The sequence below is a fragment of the Capricornis sumatraensis genome, chromosome 15 (assembly GCF_032405125.1).
Source record: "Capricornis sumatraensis isolate serow.1 chromosome 15, serow.2, whole genome shotgun sequence".
NCBI classification, from domain to species: domain Eukaryota; kingdom Metazoa; phylum Chordata; class Mammalia; order Artiodactyla; family Bovidae; genus Capricornis; species Capricornis sumatraensis.
In genome coordinates this window covers 54,910,454-54,933,170 of record NC_091083.1, presented here as the reverse complement: position 1 = coordinate 54,933,170, position 22,717 = coordinate 54,910,454, and the positions used below count along the sequence as shown (strand labels likewise).

General features: G+C 39.7%; 1 protein-coding gene across 1 annotated transcript in view; it reads right to left on the bottom strand.

Annotated features, from left to right (window-relative positions):
• DNAAF9 (dynein axonemal assembly factor 9) overlaps positions 1 to 22,717 on the bottom strand; it is a 169,588-nt gene that overhangs the window by 146,404 nt on the left and 467 nt on the right. Inside the window, exon 2 of the mRNA XM_068986771.1 lies at positions 745 to 824. Coding sequence (XP_068842872.1) covers positions 745 to 824 — 80 coding nt within the window. The remainder of the gene's footprint in view (positions 1 to 744; positions 825 to 22,717) is intronic.

The following is a 22,717-nucleotide window of genomic DNA, read 5'->3' as shown; positions in this document are numbered from 1 at the left end:
CTCCAGTGTGCACTCTGCACACTGACTCTCATAAGTTTAAATGAAAGTGAGAGTAAGTGAAAAAATAAAATTATGCATAGACTATCTGAAGGGCAAAAAAGAAAGTGGTTCACTTCTGGTGGGAAGGAAATTAGAAGGCTGACAAACAACCTGACCTAAGCAAGTTTTATGACTCAATACTGTGAATGTAAATGAAAATGAGATAAAGGAGGAGATTGATCTGACATAGAAAAATCTCTAAGATACATTTATCAAGTGAAAATTTTTTCAGTTAGGTTAGCAACAATGTACATGTTCCCTTTTGTGTTAAAAAAAATACAGTTGATGCTATCTCTTGGGGAGTGGAACTGGTACCTGGGATGATTAGAAAACTTCATTACTGTGTACTGTCTTAATTTCTCTTTCATAATAAAAGAAAGTGATAAAGAATAAATGCCCAATTCTGTCACCCTATGGTCCTAGGCAAGTCTGCTTCATCTCCTAGAGTCTCAGTTCCCTCCCCTTACAAGGATCACTGTGAGGAGAAATAACATATACAAAGTGCCTGCTCTGTGGTACAGGCTCCCTATTTCACTGATGTCAGTGGACTTCATTAAAACAGCAACAGATTTCAGGGGAACAAAGGCTGGGAGAAGAATACTAACTCACAGCTTGTCTCACAGTGATGACACTATTATTAATATCTTCCTGTGAACAGAAGCAAGTTTTCCCAGCCCTGAGTCCCAGCTTGTTAAAAACACTGACCTAGGATGCAGAGGATCCCGTCGGGTTGAGACTTGCTGCTCTGGGTCAAGATGCTCTGAACCTGGCGGAGTCGACTGCAGCTGCAATAAGAAAAGAAATCAGCTCCCTGAGTGCCAGCACGTGAAGGCATGAGGAAGAAAATAAGCAAGTGATGGAAACTGGTCCCTGTCTGACTTTGATGTCAGAATCATAAAAAGAAATTACGTATTCTTTTTTCTAATATTTTTTGGAAGAGATTATGCAGAATTTGTCTGAAGACTAAGTCTGAACTGCTGATTATAAAGTGTATGGTCAGTGGCTCTCTCATTCAACAAAGGATGGAACCAAAGGCCCTCTCATAAGCAATGCTAGACAGGACTAGAAACCAATAGCTGCCCAAAAGAACCTCCAATATCCTAATTTTGAAGATTATCAAAAAAGAGTTTCTACACTAATTTGTCCTAACTGTGGTCCTTACTGATCTGTTAAAAACAAAAACCAAGCAGATAAAAATCAAACTAAGGATGAGTGTCATCACAACTACCCCCATAAGTGTGTCAGTACATGGTACTTCTTGCTGTATCATTCTGCCAACTATGCCAATTGTCTTGCTGTTCACACTGTTCACTGAACCCAGGGTAGCCAAGGGGTGCATGGGCAAGCTGGAAGAAGACTCAAGGAGCTGTAGGAACTGCTGCTGCTGCTGCTGCTGCTAAGTTGCTTCAGTTGTGTCCAACTCTGTGCGACCCCATAGACGGCAGCCCACCAGGCTCCCGTCCCTGGGATTCTCCAGGCAAGAACACTGGAGTGGGTTGCCATTTCCTTCTCCAATGCATGAAAGTGAAAAGGGAAAGTGAAGTTGCTCAGCCATATCTGACTCTTCGCGACCCCATGGACTGCAGCCTACCAGGCTCCTCCGTCCATGGGATTTTCCAGGCAAGAGGACTGGAGTGGGGTGCCATCACCTTCTCTGCAGACATGTTTAATTCTCTCTGGCTGGCATAGCAGCCGTAGGGCAGCCATGCTGCATTCTCTCTTGGTTGACCCAGTGGACACAACCATAACACAGCCTCAAGGGCTTTTCAAGTGGAAACTATACAGGTTTACAAAACAAAAATGGCCCGTGACCAAGTGGGTACGTTGTGATGCACGTGCACAGTGCTGTAAGTCATCTTAGCTGTTACATAACCATATATTTACAAAAGGTGGGGGTGAGACAGCCTGACCACCACCATCTTGGCTAATTCACTCCTTCTCTACAGAACTGCTCCATTTCTGTGCAAATCTCTGATTCCACTGATGTTACAGACATACTCTTCCTTCCAAACAAAGCATAAGAGGTACTTCCAGACACTGATATCACTTCTAAGGACCCCATGCTTTCCATATCAATCCCTTCTCCCTCTCAGATTCTGAGAGTGGTTCACTTTCCTGCTTGAGACTGATCCTTCCACAGGGTCTGTCCACATCACCTTCTGGTCCAAGATCTGTCTCCACTATTCATCCCTTAAGGCTCTTATATTAATTTGCCCCCCCTACAGTCAACATATTCCCAATCCTTGTTGTTGTTCGGTCACCCAGGTGTGTCTGACTCTTTGCAACCCATGGACGCAGCACACCAGGCCTCCCTATCCCTCACCATCTTCTGGAGTTTGCCCAAGTTCATGTTCACTGCTTCAGTGATGCCATCCAGCCATCTCATCCTCTGATGCCCTCTTCTCCTTCTGCCCTCAATATTTTCCAGCATCAGGGACTTTTCCAATGAGTCAGCTGTTCTCACCAGGTGACTAAAATACTGGAGCTTCAGCATCAGTCCTTCAAGTGAGTATTCAGGGTTGATTTCCCTTAAGATTGACTGGTTTGATCTCTTTGCTGTCCAAGGGACTCTCAGGAGTCTTCTCCAGCACCACAGTTCGAAGGCATCAATTCCTTAGTGCTCTCCCTTCTTTACGATCCAGCTCTCAAAACCGTACATGACCACTGGGAAGACCATAACCTTGACTATATAGACCTTTGTTAGAAGAGTAATGTCTCTGCTTTTCAACACACTGTCTAGGTTTGTCATAGCTTTCCTGCCAAGAAGCAATCGTCTTCTGATTTCATGGTTGTAGTCACCATCCGCAATGATTTTAGAGCCCAAGAAGAAATCTGTCACTACTACCATCTTTTCCCATTCTATCTGTCATGAAGTAATGGGGCTGGATACCAAAATCTTAGTTTTTTTAATATTTAGTTTTAAGCTGGCTCTTTCACTATCCTCCTTCACTCCATCAAGAGGCTCTTTAGTTCCTCTTTGCTACCTAGAAGCCCTACCACATCATCATTATCTAAGATTCTCCATAAACCTACTACAATAACTGTTCCATCCATAACAGTCAGACTTCATCCTCACTCCTCTGTTTGGGTACACTTGTCCTATACTCACCCAAGCAATAGTATTTCCAGCTAAATAACACCATTTCCATGTCTTGAATTCCCTTTTCCCTCTGTTCTTTCTGATGTTCCCACACACCAAGTCCATGACTTAGTGGTCCTTATCACTATCTTCCTTCAAGAAGTTCACCATCTTCTACCAAAACCAGACAAAGACACCACCAAAAATATAGAAACATACAAATAAATATCTGTCATGAATACAGATGTAGAAATCCTCAATAAAATATTAGTAAATATATGTCAACAACATATAAAAAGAATTGCACACGATGGCCAAGAGGGATGAAAGTCTGGAAATCAATCAATATAATCCCTAATCTAACAGGCTAAAGAAGAAAAAAAAAATCATACGACCACATAATTGATGCAGAAAAATCTGAAAAAATTCAACACCAATTCTTAATAAAAAAACTTAGAAAACTACAAATAGATGAGTTTCCTCAAATTGATAAAATCAATTTTGGTTTTGATACCAAAAAAAAAAACCCCTCCAAAGCAAATTCTGGAATATACTCAATGGTAAAAAAAAAAAAAACGAGGAACAAGAAAAAGATGTATGTTCTCATTAACCTATTCAACATAATACTGGACGTTCAAGCCAATGCAATAAGGCAAAAAAAGGAAATAAAAGGTATACAGATAGAAAAGGAAGATATCAAATTATTTGCAGAGATGACACGTGGCCTATATAGGGAATCTCATAGAATCTACAAAAAAATCTTAGAATAAGTGAGTTCAACAAAGTCATAATATCAACATATAAAAATCAACTGTATACATGAACACACGGACCAAAATTAAAAATACAGTATCATTTAAATATAAACCTAACAAAACATGAACAGGACTTACATGCTAAAAAATACAAAACACTGATAAAGAAAAAAAAAAACCCACTGATAAAGGAAACTGAATAAGATCTAAGTAAGTGGAGACACATAATATATTTATGGACTGGAAAACTCAACATAATATACATGTCAATTCTTCTCGAATTGATTTATAAGTTTAACACAATTCCTATTAAGATCCTAGCAAGATTTTTTACAGGCAAAGACAAGATCCCTCTAAAACTTATAGGGAAAAGCAAAGGAACATTCGAAGATAGCGAAAACTTTTTAGAAAATGAATAAAGTGGGAGGAATCACTATGTCTGATGTCAAGACATATTATATAGCTAAAGTAATCAAGACTGTGGTTTTGGCTAAAAGATAGATATATACATCAATGGAATGGAACAGGAACAACAGAAATAGACCCACAAATAAGCCAAGTAATATTTAAGAAAGCATGAAAAGCAACCCAAGCGAGGAAAATTAGTCTCTTCAATAAATGGCATTGGAACAACTGGATATCCATAGACAAAAACATGAACCTTAACCCAAACCTTATAACTGGCACAAAAATTAATTCAAAAGAGATCACGGATTTAAAAATTTATATATAAAATCTTTAAAAGAAAAGAGAAGAAAATATTCAGGACATAGGATTTAATGAAATTCTTAGACTTGATACCAAAAGTATGATCCATTAAAAATTGATCCATTAGACTTCACCAAAATTTTAAACTTCTGCTTTGTGACTCTATTGAGAGAAAGAAAAGGCAAGCTACAAAATGGGAGAAAATATTTGCAAATCACTTATCTGAAAAAGCAGAATACAAAAGAAACTCTCAAAACAGCAAAAACACACTCCAATTAGAAAATAGGTCAAGGTATAAAGAAAATTTTCTCAAAGTGGATAGAGAAATGTCACATAAACACATGAAAACAGATTCAACATCATTATCCATCATTGTTGTTGTTGTTCAGTTGCTAAGTCGTGTTGGACTATTTGCAACCCCATGGACTACAGCACGTCAGGCTTCCCTGTCCTTCACTATCTCCCAGAGTTTGCTCGATTCATGTCCATTGAGCTGACGATGCTATCTAACCATCTCATCCACTGCTGCCCCCTTCTTTTTCCTTCAGTCTTTCCCAGGATCAGGGTCTTTTCTAATGAGTTGGCTCTTTGCATCAGGTGGCCAAAATATTGGAGCTTCAGCTTTGGCATCAGTCCTTATGAATATTCATAGTTGATTCCCTTTAGGATTGACTGGTTTGATCTCCTTGCTGTCCAAGAGACTCCTAAGGGTCTTCTCCAGCACCTCAATTCAAAAACATCAGTTCCTTGGCACTCAGCCTTCTTTATGCTCCAACTCTCACAACCGTACATGACTACTGGAAAAACCACAGCTTTGACTATATGGACTTTTGTTGGCAATGTGATGTCTCTGCTTTTTAATATGCCATCTAGGTTTATCATAACTTTCCTTCCAAGCAGCAAGCATCTTTTAATTTCATGCCTGCAGTTACTGTCAGAAGTGATCTTTGGAGCCCAAGAAAATAAAATGTCATTGCCTCCACTTTTTCTCTTTCTATTTGCCATGAAGTCTATGGCCATATCACCCTGAACGCACCTGATCTCACCTATTTGCCATGAAGTGATGGGACCTGATGCCATGATTTTAGTTTTTTAAAAAAATGTTGACTTTCAAGCCAACCTTTTCACTCTCCTCTTTCACCCCCATCAAGAGGTTCTCTAGTTCCTCTTCACTTTCTGCCATTAGACTTGTATCATCCGCATATCTGAGGTTGTTGATATTTGTCCCAGCAATCTTGATTCCAGCTTGTCATTCATCCAGTCCAAATTTCACATGATGCACTCTGCACAGAGGTTAAATATACAGGGTGACAATATACAGCCTTGTCATACTCCTTTCCCAAATTTGAACCAGTCAGCTGTTCCATGTTAGGTTCCAGTTGTTGCTTCTTGACCCGCAAACAGGTTTCTCAGGAGACAGGTAAGGTGGTCTGGTGTTCTTATTTCTTGAAGAATGTTCCACGGTTTGTTGTGATCCACACAGTCAAAGGCTTTAGCATACTCAATGAAGCAGAAGTAGATGTTTTTCTGGAATTCCCTTGCTTCCTCTATGGTCCAGTGAATGTTGGCAATTTGATCTCATAGATTAGAGAGATGCAAATTAAAACCACAATGAGACACTACTATACATCTACTACTAAAATAACAAATAGTGATGATATCAAATGCTGGTGATATTCAGAGAAACTGAATCACCTGTAGATTTTTGAAGTAAATTAAAGAAGACATCAATAACAGAAATACATTCGTATTCCCACATTGGAACTTAATATAATATATAATATTATATATTTAATTTTTATTGGGGTATAATTGACTTACAATGTTGTGTTAGTTTCAAATGTACAGCAAAGTGAATTTGTTACAGAAATACATATATCCACTCTTTTTTAGACTCTTTTCCCATGTAGGCCATCACAGAGTATTGAGTAGAGTTCCTTGTGCTATACAGTAGGTCCTTATTAGTTATCTATTTTATATATAGTAGTGCATATGTGTTAATTCCAATCTTTCAATTTATCCCTCCCCTCCAAGGAAGTTTTTTTGAAGAAATAGAAAAATCCATCTAAAATTCACATGAAATCCCAAGGGACCCAGGATAGACAAAACAATATCGAAAAAGAAGGATAAGCTAGAAGACATACTTCCTAACTTTAAAAGATATTACAAAGCTACAATAACCATTTAACAGTTTGTACCGGCATAAAGACAGACATATAGAACAATGGGATAGAATACAGAGCGCAGTAATAAACCCTTTTTGTGACTGGCTTATTTCACTTACTAATAATATAAAGTGCTCATGGTCAAATGATTTTTGAGGAATGTACCAAGATTGAGAAAGGAGAGTTTTTTCAACAAATGATTTTGAGAAAACTTTATAGGGTAATTATTAATTAAAAAAAAAAAAAGAATTTGAACTCTTGACTTTACACCATACACAAAATCTAACTCAGAATAAAGACCTAAATGTAAAACTAAAACTATACAAAATTTTTTGGAAGAAAACATACAGGAAAAGCCTCATAACACTGGATTTGGCAATGATTTCCTGTTATGACACCGTAAACACAGCAGCATTATTCACAATAGTCAAAAGGTAAAAGCAACCCAAGTGTCCACGTGTACTAAGTCACTTCAATTGTGTCTGACTGTGTGTGACCCTATGGACTGTAGCCTACCAGACTCCTCTGTCCAGGGGATTATCCAGGCAAGAATACTGGAGTGGGTTGCCATCACCTTTTCAGGGGATCTTCCCAACCTAGAGATTGAACCTATGTCTCTCATGTCTCCTGCACAGGCAGGCAGGTTTCTTACCACTAGTGCCACCTGATAAACTGTGGTATATACATACAATGGAATATCATTTGATCTTAAAAAGGACAGAAATTCTGACACATGATAATACATGAATAAGCCTTAAGGACCTTACAGTAAGTGAAATAAGCCAGTCTCGAAAGGACAAATATTGTATGATCCCATTTTTATGAGGTACTTACAAGAGACAAATTCACAAAGAAAGAAAGTAGAATGACGGTTGCCAGGGGACGATGGGGTGAGGTGGGAGGGAAGGAGTGGGGAGTTATTGCTTAACAGGCACTAGAGTTTCAGCTCTGCAAGATGAAGAGTTCTGTGGACGGATACTGGATACTGGTGAATGTAGCACAGTAAGGTAGAAATACTCAATGCCACTGAACTGGACACTGAAAACAGTTTAGATGGCAAATTTTATGCATATTCTGCCACAGTTTAAAGAATTTTAAGTTTAAAGAAGCCAGTGTCATGTAAAACAGAAAAAACAGAGAGGGAGAACTCTTGTAATAAAGAATAGTAAGTCAGTGCAACTTATTAACCTTAATTTGATTTAAACAAAACCAACCAACCAACCCAAGGGAAACATCTATAAGACATCTGAAAAAAATCTGAGTTTGCCTTTGAAGTATATTACATACTAATAGAATATTATTATCTATTATCCAGGGCATATTCAAATTTACTATCAATTTTCTTAGCTGAGATAATATTATGGTGATTACATAGTAGAATGTCCTTTTTCTTAGCAGATGCATGAGGCAGTATTTAGGAGTGAAGTGCCATGATGTCTACAAATTGAAGAGTTTAACAGAAAAAAAGAATGAAAAGAAAAGAAAAAGTAAAGAATGCACACAGGCAAAAAGTCAAAACTGGTAAATCCTTGTACTATTCTTTCATTTTTTCTGTATTGTTTGAACATTTTCATAAGAAAAATCTGGGGCTGGAGATAAGGGGGAACATGTGGAGTAACTCAGGGTTTTGGAAGTAGCAGAATTTAAACTGCAAGATGATTAAGATTAAAGAAAGAAAACTCTATCCCTGGGAAATGGTTGCCTATCCATCCCCACTTTCTCATGTTTAATATAAGATTCATCTTGCAATCATTCTCTGCACTAGAAAGATTTCAGTAAGTTGGTCCTTTGGTCCATTTCCCAATCCTGGCTAACTACCAAAGTTACCAAGAGCATTTGAGTTTTCAAACTCAGAACCAGCCAGTGACAAAAAGCATTAACAGGGGTCATGTGACCAGGAAAAGCCAGTTCCCCAACTACTGCTATGGGAAGCCAAGACAGGAGCAAAAAGAGGGTTTTTTTTTGGCCAAATCAAGTAGAAGCAAATAAAATGTAGGAAGATCTTTCTCTTCCCAGAGTAAAACATTAATAACATTTTCTTGTAAAATGGGTAGATCTAAAGTTAGTTCTTTTTTTCCTTTGAACATTTTCTTGCTTCCCAAATTTAATTTTTGACTAGAACATAGTCTATTATTTATCACTGAACCATTAAACTTTTCATTTACTGAAATATTTATCTATTTAAAAAACACCTGTTAAGTATAAAGAAAACCACAATATTCATATTCCAAGCACTCAGAATTAGCCTACATTAGTGCCTTTTTCAGTATGTAAAGTATTAATTTATTGTCCTTTTTTATTTAAAAATCGAAACACTACATAGGAAACTCAAGTTTTCACTATTCCCCACCCCCAGAGGTCACCATTATGAGTTTTCTTTGTATCCATCCAGTTTTTTTCCCCTTTTTTTTCAGTAGAAACATTCAGTTCAGTTCAGTCGCTCAAAAACACACACCAAACCCAGCAATAGCACTGCCCTGTAGCTTTCAGGTCTACCTGAACAAAAGCTAGCACATCCTGAGTAGAAGGCCTGTGGCCACCTACAACATTACAAAGTTCCTCCTTTAGAATACCTGCAGAGGGCCACAAAGCGTGACTAAACAACAACAATGAACACACAGCAGACCCAGTAATACAGTTTCTATCAAACATGCTGCTTGTATACTCTGCTGTACTTCTCACTTTCATTAGATTCAGGCTCAAAATCTAGACATGACAGATGATACAGCAAAAGCAAGACCTAAACAGCAGTCTGCCCAGATCACAAGGCTGAGTAAACATTAACAGCATCAGAACCTGAGTGACCAACTATCCTGGCTCTGAACTTTTCTTTCTGATATACCTCACTGATTTCCTGACAACAAAGTTAGCCTCAGACACAGTATTTCTGAATTCTAAACAATCACTTCTGTTCTCCCCACCATCCGTTTTATACTTAATAGTTAGTTCACTGCTCACTGCTGTTATAACAATTACTATATATATAGCTAAGTATATTTTGTTTGTGTTTCATTATCATGATTCCCTGGAAATGGGAGAAATTTTGCAATTTTTATTTTTGTCTGTTTTTCTTCATAATTTATGCTTTTTGATTTTTAAAACCAAACTATTAAAACATGAATATATTCTCCTTATATGCTTTGTGTTTTGGATGTTTTACAAAGTGAATGCTCATACCAATCTGAATCACTTCATCCTATAAAACTGCTGTGAACAATTTGATATACTACAGTTAATACATAGTTTGGGTGAGTTTTTTGGGGTGAGAGTTGTTTTTCATTTCACTGTTTTTACATAAAATCAAAATAATGAGATATGTAACTGCTCTGCAATGTGCTTTTTTTTTACTTAACATTATACCTCAAGATCTTTCCAAGACAGTAAATAGAACACAATCTCATTTTTAAAACTGTTGTACTATATCCTTTTGCTTTTATTTAACAAGACACTCTGATTGAACATTCATGATTTTTATTATTTTTGCAAACAGCAAACAATGTTTCAATGAGCAACCTTATAAAGCCATCTTTGACACAAGTCTAAAAAAAAGCTGGCTTAAAACTCAATACTCAGAAAACTACGATCATGGCATCCGGTCTCATCACTTCATGGCAAATAGGTGGGGCAAAAGGAGAAACAGTGACAGATTTTATTTTCTTGGGCTCCAAAATCACTGCAGACTGATTGCAGCCACAGAATTAAAAGATGCTTGCTCCTTGGAAAAAAAGCTAAGACAAACCTAGACAGTGTATTAAAAAGCAGATACATCACTGTTGACAAAGGGCTGTATAGTCAAAGCTATGGTTTTTCCAGTACTCATGTACAGATGCGAGAGTTGGACCATGAATACTGAGCACCAAAGAACTGATGCTTTTGAACTGTAGTGTTGGAGAAGACTCTTGAGAGTCCCTTGGACTGCAAGGAGATCCAACCAGTCAATTCTAAAGGAAATCAACCCTGAATATTCATTGGAAGGACTGATGCTGAAGCTGAAGCTCCAATACTCTGGCCATCTGATACACAGAGTTGACTCACTGGAAAAGACCCTGATGCTGGTAAAGATTGAGGGCAGAAGGAAAAGGGGGCGACAGAGGATGAGATGGTTGGATGACATCATCAACACAGTAGACATGAGTTTGAGTAAACTCCAGGAGATAGTGAAGGACAGGGAAGCCTTGCATGCTACAGTCCACAAGGTGGAAAACAGTCGGACAAGACTTACCTACTGAACACGAACAGCAACAAATTTTCTGCAAGGCAGAGACTAGCATTGCCAAGTAAGAGGTATCTGCATTTAAAAATTTGAGAAATTTTGCTAAATTGTTTTCTTAAAACATTCATCTATAATATACCAGAATACCTGTTTCCCCATAACTTCTAAACCATGTATTACCACTCTTGAACTATTAATGTAATAGTTAGAAGTCTCCTTGTCAGACAGCTGTCCCTTGGTATCCATGAAGGATTGATTCCAGGAACCCCTCAGATACTAAATCTGCAGATGTTCAAGTCCCTTAAATAAAATGTGCATAATATCAATTATAACCTATGCACATTATCTGGTATATTTTTTAATAATGTTACTTATTTACTAATTTTTGGCTATGCTAGGTCTCCACTGCTGCATGGGAGCTAGTCTTCTTATCAGTGTGCCAGCTTCTTACTGCAGAGGCTTCCCTTGTTGTAGAGCACAAACTTTAGGGCATGTGGGCTTCAGTAGTTGCAGCACATCAGTTCAATAGTTGCAGTTCCCAGGCTCTAGAGTACAGGCTCAATAGCTGTGGTCCACAGGCTCAGTTGCTCTGTGGCACGTGAGATCTTCCTGGACCGTGTCTCCTGAATTGATGGGTGGATTCATCATCACTGAGCCATCAAGGAAGCTCCCCAGTATATTTTATATCATCTCTAGATTACTTAGACAGAAAGTTAAGAAAGTTAAGTCGATCAGTCGTGTCCGACTCTTTGCGACCACATTGGACTGTAGCCCACCAGGCTCCTCCCTCCATGGGATTCTCCAAGCAAGAATACTGGAGTGAGTTGCCATTTCCTTCTCCAGGGGATCTTCCCGACCCAGGGATCAAACCCAGTTCTCCCGCATTAGAGGCAGACACTTTAACCTCTTAGCCACAAGGGAAGAGATTACTTAACCTAATATAAATGCTATGTGAGTGGTTGTAAATACAATGTAAATGGTACTTAAATAGTTGCTTGTGGATGGCAAATTCAAGTTTTGCTTTTTGGAACTTTCCTAAATTAAAGAAATATATTTTTGATTTGAGTGGTTGAATCCATGGATGCAGAACCTGTGGATCTGAAGGGCTGACTGTACCATTACTTCATTTAGGATTTTTGCAGTTGTTATTTTCCTTTGTAATCTCTTTGTCAAACACCAGGATCATGCTAGCATCAGAGAACAAGTGGGAAAGCTTTCTGAGGTATATAATTCATTTGTCATGTTTTCCATTTTTATCTTCCTTAATATACACTATGCCTCTTCTCTACCACAGCATCCAATCATGAGTCACCCAGCAGCAAGCCAGCCCAGCTGGAGTCTTTTCTAGGGATTTTCTGTTTCAGACGTAGAAGAGAAATGGCCTCTAGGGTCACAGTCCAGGAAGAATGTGGATTTGGGGCTATATGGATAGAGGCAACTATTTTGATAGCCGAGTCCCAGTTCCTGAGGCCCTACTTCTTACAACTCTTCCTATCTTGTCTCAGTTCAGTTTAGTCTCTCAGTCGTGTCCGACTCTTTGTGACCCCATGGACTGCAGCACGCCAGGCCTCTCTGTCCATCACCAAATCCTGGAGTTTAATCAAACTCATGTCCATTGAGTCGGTGATGCCATCCAATCATCTTCTGTCATCCCCTTCTCCTCCCACCTTCAATCTTTCCCAGCATCAGGGTCTTTTCAATGAGTCAGTTCTTCACATCAGGTGGCCAAAGTATTGGAGTTTCAGCTTCAACATCAGTCCTTCCAGTGAATATTCAGGACTGATTTCCTTTAGGATAGACTGGTTGGATCTACTTGCTATCCAGGGGACTCTCAGGAGTCTTCTTCAACACCACAGTTCAAAAGCATCAATTCTTCAGTGCTCAGCTTTCTTTATAGTCCAACTCTCACATCCACACATGACTACTGGAAAAACCATAGCTTTGATTAGATGGACCTTTGTTGGTCAAGTAATGTCTCTGTTTTTTAATATGCTGTCTAGGTTGGTCATACCTTTCCTTTCAAAGAGCAAGTGTCTTTTAATTTCATGGCTGCAGTCACCATCTGCTGGTCTATCTCCCCACTATTCCTTCCAGTCAAGCAGCCAGTACATTTATTTCCTTTTTAACTTTACTCTTTTGAGTTGGGTTTCTGTCACTTGAAACAGAAAGCATTCTTCTTATTACAAAATGAGTATAAGGAAATGTTCAGGATTAAACCATACCAATGTCTATAACTTACTTTGAAAAGCATTAAAATATAGGATGAATTGATGGGTGAATATCAGGATGACTATAAGGCAAACAGCAAATATATTAAGCAGAGAATCTAGGTATGAATATACATGAACGTTCACTGAAAAATTCTTTCAACTTATTTACGAGCAGTTTTCATGATAAAATATTGGGGGGAAAATCAATAACACGAGTTAGCACAAGTCATATCAGCATTAATTCGGACTTCAGGCAATGATTACAAAGAGCTACTGTAGGACTACTAAGAAAAGGGTTTACGGTTTAAGAAAGCTGGCCCTGCATTAAAGTGGCAATTATTTATTCTCTCTGTGAAACAGACTTGGAAGAAAGGCAAGAAGGCAGAATGTGTCTCAAGTCAATAAACGTCCTTTCCCACTGAATTCCTTTCTGGAGCAACAACTTGCAATGGAACAAACAAACCCAACATTACTGCTGTCATGACCAATACATGGTTAACAGTGACCATAAAGTGACTCAAACTGAAGGAACACACACACACATACATGTGAGCATGCATGACTGAGAAACGTGTTGGCATCACCTGACTATTCAGTGACTTGAATTTTCTCCCAGCATTTTTTCATATAGTTCACCAGACCCATTAGTAATTCTAAGCAATATAACTTTCATTCCAAATAGCTATTAATACCTCCCTGTGATAGAGATAGTTTCCTAATCCATATACATTCTCTCCTTCATTTTTTTACTAATAGTATTCCGATTTGGAGCAATAATAGGCACAGCTTCTCTTCTTGTAAGTGAAGTCGCTCAGTCATGTCCGACTCTTTGCGATCCCGTGGAATGTAGCCTACCAGGCTCCTCTGTCCATGGGATTTTCTAGGCAAGAGTACTGGAGTGGGTTGCCATTTCCTTCTCCTGGGGATCTTTCCAACCCAGGGATCAAACTCTGGTCTCCCACACTGCAAGCAGATGTTTTACCATCTGAGTCACCAGGGAAGCCCTAGAGCTGACCAATGAGACATGCAAAAGCCATCAGGTAGAGGATCCTGGGAAAGCTTTCTGAAGAGAAGGAACTGACACAACTAGGAAAGCTGCCTTCTTTCCTGAAAGATCTGATAGCTGGAGTTCCTGCAGTCATTCTGTGATTCTGGAGCTACAGAAAAAATGGAATCCATTTGCTAAATACAGACACAGAAGAGGCTGGTTCCCTGATGACTTCATACTAGGAGTAGCCTGCCCTCCTCTAAACAGACATCTTTTGCAAGAGAGACTAAACCTCGAAGTTAAGTCATTATTGTTAACTATCTTTTACCAGCTGCCAAATACAGTTCCTAATAGGTCCTGATAGGATTGATGCTTTTGAACTGTGGTGCTGGAGAAGAGTCTTGAGAGTCCCTTGGACTGCAAGGAGATCAAACCAGTCAATCCTGAAGGAAATCAGTCCTGAATATTCATTGGAAGAATTGATGCTGAAGCTGAAGCTCTAATACTTTGGCCACCTGATGCAAAGAGCCAATTCACTGGAAAAGGCCTTGATACTGAGAAAGATAGAAGGCAGGAGGAAAAGGGGATGACAGAGGACGAGATGGTTCCATGGCATCACCGACTCAATGGACATGAGTTTAAGCAAGCTCTGGGAGATGGTGAAGGACAGAGAAGCCTGGTGTGCTTCAGTCCATGAAATCACAAAAAGCAGACATGACTGAGTGACTGAACTACAACAGATAGGTCACCTTATCTAAAATGGTTAAAACTTGCACCCAACTGCAATTCATGTCTAGACCCATTTCACAAATTGGGGTATAGAAGACTCTCTACAAACCAAATATAAGAACTTCAGAAAATGCTGCTGCTGCTGCTGCTAAGTCGCTTCAGTCGTGTCCAACTCTGTGCAACCCCATAGATGGCAGCCCACCAGGCTCCCCCGTCCCCAGGATTCTCCAGGCAAGAACACTGGAGTGGGTTGCCATTTCCTTTTCCAATGCATGAAAGAGAAAAGTGAAAGTGAAGTCGCTCAGTCGTGTCCGGCTCTTAGCAACCCCATGGACTGCAGCCTACCAGGCTCCTCTGTCCATGGGATTTTCCAGGCAAGAGTACTGGAGTAGGGTGCCATTGCCTTTTCCACTCACCACAAATGGAAAAATGGTATCTCAAAGTCTATCACTATGCTTTACTGAAAGAATATATTATTTTCCTTTTTTTTTTTTCTTTTTCTCCAGCCTTCTCTGAGCATTTCCACACACAATCTGCTCTTTGGAAAGTAAGTTCACAGGTCTTCATTCAGAAGGCATCCACAATTACTTTCCCGCATTTCTTTGACTATTAAAAGCATGCCAAAATATAAATGCAATGTTGAGTCCTGACCTGAATCTTGGAATAGAAAAAAGACATTAGTGGAAAAACTGGGCAAATCCAAATGAAGTTTGGAGTAATAAACTCCAAGTAAACAAAAATTTACTTAGTAAACTAATATGAAATACAAATATTAATTTCTTAGCTTTGATAAATGCACCATGTCAACATTAGAGGAAGCAGGGTAAAGGTCATATAGGAACACTATATACCATATTTGCAACTCGCCTATAAATATTATTTCAAAGAAGCAGCTTAAAACAAAATTAGCTAACTTTCCCTCACCAGGGTTCAAAATCACAGATGTTGTTTAGTCACTAAGTCATGTCTAACTCTTCTGTGATCCCAGGGACTGTAGCCTGCCAGGCCCCTCCTCTGTCCATGGGATTTTTCCAGGCAAGAATACTGAAGTGGGTTGCCATTTCCTTCTCCAGGGGATTTTCCTGGTCCAGGGATCAAACCCACATATCCTGCACTGGCAGGCGGATTCTTTACCACTGAGCCACCAATGAAGCCCCAAATTACAGATAACAGTTTTAAATACCCAAGTCACAAACTGCTTTTTCTTTTCTTCTTAATTTCAGGGCACAAAAACAATATGTAAACTGTAGAACTCCTGAGGGCATCTGCATCTCATTAACTCCCCATCTCCAAAACTCAGAACATCACAGAAGAGCCCAAGAGCTAGGAAACACTGTTAAAATACTGTGCCCTATTGATGCAACAACACAGTCATCCCAAACCTATGTGAAAACAAGCAGACAGAGGCTTGCTTTTCAAAATGTCGCTTTTACAAAAGACCTACCCGTTTTTCAGTAACTGAAAGAAATTTGAAGAGGGTCTTTGCTTTTATGAAAAAAAGACGAAAAACAGAGACAGCCACCATCTGTTTTACACTGGAGCAATGAGAGTGGCACTGCCAAGCTCTTTTCTGGTAACTACACTCGGCATCTCAGCAACAGCTTTGAACCGGGTCTGTGAGCATCTCTGCTTCATCCTGATTTATTTTGTGCCTCTGTTAGCAAGATGTGTTTTAAAGTAATTGTTTCTTCACTTTATGCCATTTCAGTTTACAAAAGTTTTCCTGGGAAGGCCCTACTTTCTAAGAGCTGGGTGAAATCCATACATAGTCATCCACCCCTGGTTCAGAAATAAGGTCATAAAAAAATAAGTAAGCAAACCCTTTTTACTTCTACAAGCACCAAACCAAGCCTCCCTGGCCAGCATCCCAGTAAGTACACTGAAGGTGAAACTTCACATCTTCATACATACAAGGTCATATCTTGCTCTGCATTTTGAGTTCTCCTAAGGCAGGGACAGTGAAAATTTTTATTTTCTTGGGCTCCAAAATCACTGAGGACAGTGACTGCAGCCATGAAATTAAAAGATGCTTGCTCCTTGGAAGAAAAGCTATAACAAATCTAGTCAGCATACTAAAAAGCAGAAACATTACTTTGCCAACAAAGGTCGGTATAGTTAAAGCTATGTTTTTTCCAGTAGTCATGTACAGCTGTCAGAATTGGACCATAAAGAAGGATGAGCATCGAAGAACTGATGCTTTCAAACTGCAGTGTTGGAGAAGACTCTTTGACAGTCCGTTGGGCTGCAAGGAGATTAAATCAGTTAATCCTAAAGGAAATCAATCCTGAATATCCACTGGAAGGACTGAGCTGAAGCTGAAGCTCCAATACTTTGGCCACCTGATGCAAAGAGCCGACTCACTGGAAAAGACCCTGATGCTGGGAAAGATAAGGCAGGAGGAGAAGGAGAACACTATATATCATAGAGGATGAGATGGTTGGATGGCATCACTGACTCAATGGATATGAATCTGAGTAATCTCTGGGAGATGGCGAAGGCTGGTGTGTCTCAGTCCATGAGGTCGCAAAAAGTCGGATACAACTGAGTGACTGAACACCAACAACAAAGGCAGGGACAATTACTATTTCTGTAGATCTGTAAACCCAAAAGAGAACCATGGGTACTGGCCAATAAACATCACCTGAAGAGATAATCTGCTTCTGGGAGGCTTTACTTATGCCCTCTCAATAGAACATCACTATGATTAACCACTTTCCCACCATTTAGCTTACAACTGTGAGTCTTCATTCTCTGAACACCCAATAGCCCACAGTTTCACCTATAATTATTCTCTATTCATTCAACAAATAATTAGTGCAAGCAGTGTTTCACAATAGCTAACAACAGCAGTTCACATTTATTGAGTACTGACTATGTGCCAGACACTGACCTAAGCACTAAGGCGAGCAATATGGGAAATGGCAACCAAAAAATGGTCCCAACTCTTTGGTAATTTCCAGGAGCCAACAAAGAAGGCCCTTTCTTATGAGCCTTTAACAAGGAAGTAATCTCACCTATACATGGTATAGAACTCCAGCACAGGAGCTCCTTGGTCAGACTTTTGGCTAAAGCACACCCCATTCAGTGACTGAAAAAGGGTGCATGGAAAGTCAAACTATGAGATCTTACATGTGTGAAATGTTTTTATCCTTCCCTCACCTGCCTGAGAATTTGGCTGGATACAGGATTCTGAGTGGGAATCCATTTTCTTTTAGTAAGCATTATTTGCTCCATTATCCTCTAGCTTCCAATCTTATGGTTCCTGACTCAATGTGATTTGTAGATATCCTTTTCTCTTTATAGTGCTAAAAAATGTCATGATGCTATGCCACGCATGCATATTTTTAAATTAATTGTGCTGGATTTTTGGAGGGTTGTTTTAATCTGGAAACACAGACTTTCTGAGAAACTGTATTTTATACTGGATGATTTGTTCATCCCAACAAATAATAACCACTTCTTGTTACAGACATCTACAATAGGTCACTCAGTCCTCCACATTCCCTCAAGATTTTGGCTTCTGGATCCTGTCTCTTTGCTATTACTACTCCCAACTTAATTCATCATGATCTCAATTCGCACTGACCTTTTACTATCCTTACCTCCCAGTTCCTTTACTCCTATCTTCCAATGATGTCCTCTATCCTAGGGGTCTCCAACCTCTGGATGACAAACCAGTACTGGTCTATGGCTTGTTAGGAACCAGGCTGCACAGCAAGAGTTGTGAGCAAGTGAAGCCTCATGTGTATTAATAGCCACTCTCCAACTGCTAGCATTACTGGAGCTCGAAACCTACTGCACTTAAATCATTCCAAAACCATTCTCCCCACCCCCAACTCTGGTCTTCTTTGAAACCAGCCCTGGTGCCAAAAGATTGGAGACCACTGCTCTATCTTACCTCTGCCACTCCCTCCCCGACTGCCCACATCCAAGGAGCTTAATACATCTTAAGGTAAAACATTCAACATGGTAACTGGGTCTCATCTTAAATTTAACCAAATGGGCACTTGGTGCTATGTGGCAATCCAAAAATATTTCCTTATTCATCTCATTTTCCCCCACTCTCCTGGATGAATTTCACACCTGCTTTCTCCTCAAACTTCCAACACCTCTCTCACTCTTCATTTTTAGCTGAAGACCTTCCTTCTTATTTAACTGAGAATATGAAGTAATAAGAAGAGAACTTCCACTCTGTCCCACTACCAAGCTAACAATGCACCAGTACTTGGGTCAGTAGAATCACCACAGATGAACCATTGTCCACCTATCTATCTAGCTTGAGCCAACATATCCATTTATATCCTAGACTCCATTCCCTCTCTCTACTCAAGGACTTCACCCCTGCAATTGTCCCTTCTCTCTCTTAATCACCAATTTGCTTCTCTGTACTCCAACATCCTGTTAACTTACAAACATGCTATCTGCCCACCTAAAAACAAAAAGAACTCTAACATTTCATGCTCCTCCAGCCACAGCCTTATTACTCTGCTCTTCCTTTAACAATCCTTGAAATAACATCACTATAACTCTTTACTCACTGTCTTCCTCTCCTAGTTTCTCCTGAATCCACTACACCAAAACTGTTTTGTCAAGGTCATCAATAACCTCCGTATTACCAAATCTAATTGTCTGTGCTAACATTTATCATTAGACCATGACTGTCCTTGATTCTTCCCTTATCTCAGGAGGTAGGAATCCATTTTCCCTCAAAATCTGGAAGACATTGGTACACTGTCTTTTCTACACAGGAAATCCCAGAGTTTGGATGCTGGTCCTCTTCTCTATCTACATTTACTCCCTGGGTTTCTATCCAGTCTTATAAGTTTAAAAAAAAACAAACTTGGAGTCATCAGTAATATGAGTGGTATTTCCAGTTCCAATATCTCTCCTGAATTCCAGACTAATATATCCAACTGCTAATGCAGTATCTCCACTTTGATATCAATTAGGAAACTCAAAATGAACAAGGCCAAAATTGAACCCTTTTTCCACAAGCCTACTCTTATACCAGTGTTTCCAATATGAGTAACTGGCAACTCCATTCTTTCAACTGCTGAGTCTCAAAACTGCCTATGCCTTCTAACATTGTTCCTTCAGTCCTATTTCATCCCTGAGACTCATTTCTCACCATTCTGTATTATGATTTTTACTGTTTTTATCTCTCTCCACTTACAAAGAAGCTTTTGGAGGGCAGACACCTGTCTTATCTGTCTGAATTCACAACATCCAGCACAGTGTATGCTGGAATTTGCATAAAGAGGCAGTGAAATTTAAACTGTTAAACAAGTCCAAAGCAGGATCAGAGTCCTCTGCAGGAAAAGATCTTAAGTAGGAAAGCATATTTCAACTACTTCCATTGGTTCCTTAGTACAAAGATAGTTATTTTGCTGGCAAAGAGTCCGCCTGCAATGCAGGAGACCCGCGTTCCATTCCTGGGTCGGTAAGATTTGCTGTAAAAGGGATAGGCTACCCACTCCAGTATTCTTGGGCTTCCCTTGTGGCTCAGCTGGTAAAGAATCCACCTCCAATCCAAGAGACCTGGATTTGATCCCTGGGTTGGGAAGATCCCCCGGAGAAGGGAAAGGCTAACCACTCCAGTATTCTGGTCTGGAGAATTCCACGGACTGTATAGTCAAACATGACTGACTTTCACTTCAGTTATTTTAATAACTCCAAAATCTCAGTGGCTTGAAAATAGGCTTATTTCTTGCTCAGTCTACATGTCAAAGATAGGTCACCTGGAAGCTAGTTCTGGTTCCCAGATGAAGACTAGTCACCATCTGGAGCACACAATCACCAAAAGAGAGGGAAAGAGAGTGGCAAGTTATACACCAGAAGCTTTTACCATGAAGGGATACACATTATTCCTGTGCACATTTCACTAACCAAAAGCAACTAACAAGGCCATACTCAACTTCAAGGGGGGAAGCAAGTACAACTGTACCACGTGCCCAAGAAACAGAAACCCAAGATATTTGATGGACAGCACTGATGACTACCATGAGTAGCTTCCAGATCTAAGCAACAATATTTTAACTCGTGATCTCTATTCCTAGTCTGTGAAGATTAACTCCATTGCTAGAATAGTGCCACTCACTTACAAAGTACCATCTATGGGTCTTTAGGAATGTAACTTCACCAGTTAGGCTTGCCTCTTTAATCACTCAGGAGTCGAGTGTAGCAAAGAAGCCCAAATATGGGTGATAGCCAAGTACTGAGAACAAACCTGGTAGGAACATTCAGTGTCATAATCAGGGAAAGGCTTGACTGAATGAGTAAGAAAAGTATGTTCAGTTAAAAACGGCAGGGAAAGGAGGGAAACTTTCACCAAATTTCTTTTATCAAAAGTATACAAACACCAGGCCTTGAGGTACCTGGTACTATCCTTGTCCGAAGACTAACAAGTTTCACTCAAACCACATGGCGGAAAATTCGAAATTTGAATATGATTAGTAAAGTTAGCGAACATTACTGTTTTTAATAAAACAAAACAAAAAAATACTTACAAAAAAAAAAAAAAAAAGCATGCTGCCATGCTACCAGAAGCAAAGAAGGAAGCAGTTATTTTAGAGATGGATTTTACTGGGAAGCTCTTTTTTCCTTAAAAGACTCCAGACTTCAAAGCTCAAGATAATAGGGACAAACCCCAAGTCTACAAAGGCCTTGGATTTAAAGGGTTGCTGCCCAAGTTCTAAGTACCCAGTGCAGTTTCTATTGTATTCAACATTCAAATACTTTGTAACAGTGAAACTGGCTGCCAGAAACGTTAAAACAGACTAGAGATGGTTACCATAAGCAGCTAAACAATTGGAACCGTGAAGCCCAATGGAATTCCACTGAAGAGAAGAAGAGGAATCCAACTATGTCACCTGTCACCAGCCAAATCAGAAGCAATTAAGATTCCCAAATGAAACCAAGGGTATCTAGTCCCACCTCCTCTATTCTTCATTCAACAAACATGCGTTAATAGCTGGGGTGGAAGAAGGAATCTCAGTAAGTATGAGAAAGACATGATTCTAAGATTTAGCTCTTATTCGTCACTAATCTGGTGGAGTTAAAATAAAAACGAAGGGTTAAAAAACATTTTTGAGCAAAAATTTTAAAATACAATGCCTTAAATACCGTAACAAAGATATAGGAAAGACTGTTTTCACAGGTAAGTTGAGAACCTTCTTTCAAAGGAACACTATATTTGCTTTGCTAAAGAGCTAGAATCGAGAAAAAGCAAACAAAACAAACAAAAACCCTCTTCTGGTTTAAAGACAATTTAGCAGAACCAAAGCTCATTTCTCTCTCTTCCTCCATTCTTCTCAACGGTCTCTGCCACAAGCCCTCCATTATTCCATCATCGGCACTTCGCTGACGGCCCCAACCCAGTTCCATCACAAACGACACCAAGACTATTTAAGGTCAGTCCCAAAAGCACAGGGAGCAGAGAGTAGAAATAAATTTTCATACACAGAAAGGTAGTGGGGACCCTCCCTAGAGTGAGGCACCCCGGGGCCTTTATCTCTAGGTTCTGTGGCCTGGGGTCCGCAGCTTTCGGGGATTCTGGCCCCCTTTCCCTACGCAGTTTTTGCCTCCTGCGCCCCTAATGACCTCCACCTCTCCACAATCTGAGCTGCTCATCATGGAGTGAGGGAGCGACTCGGGACAGGGCAGGGGGAAGTGCGGAAACGGGCAGTATGGAAGATGCGGTCCGGGTGGGTGTTTGTGTAGGGGGGATGGAGGGGGCAGACGCAATGCAGAGGAAATGTTCTGAACAAGATCTGCTCCTTCAGGGGAGCGAGGCAGGTCAGCCATTTCTAGGTAAACCAATATGGGGTTCTAT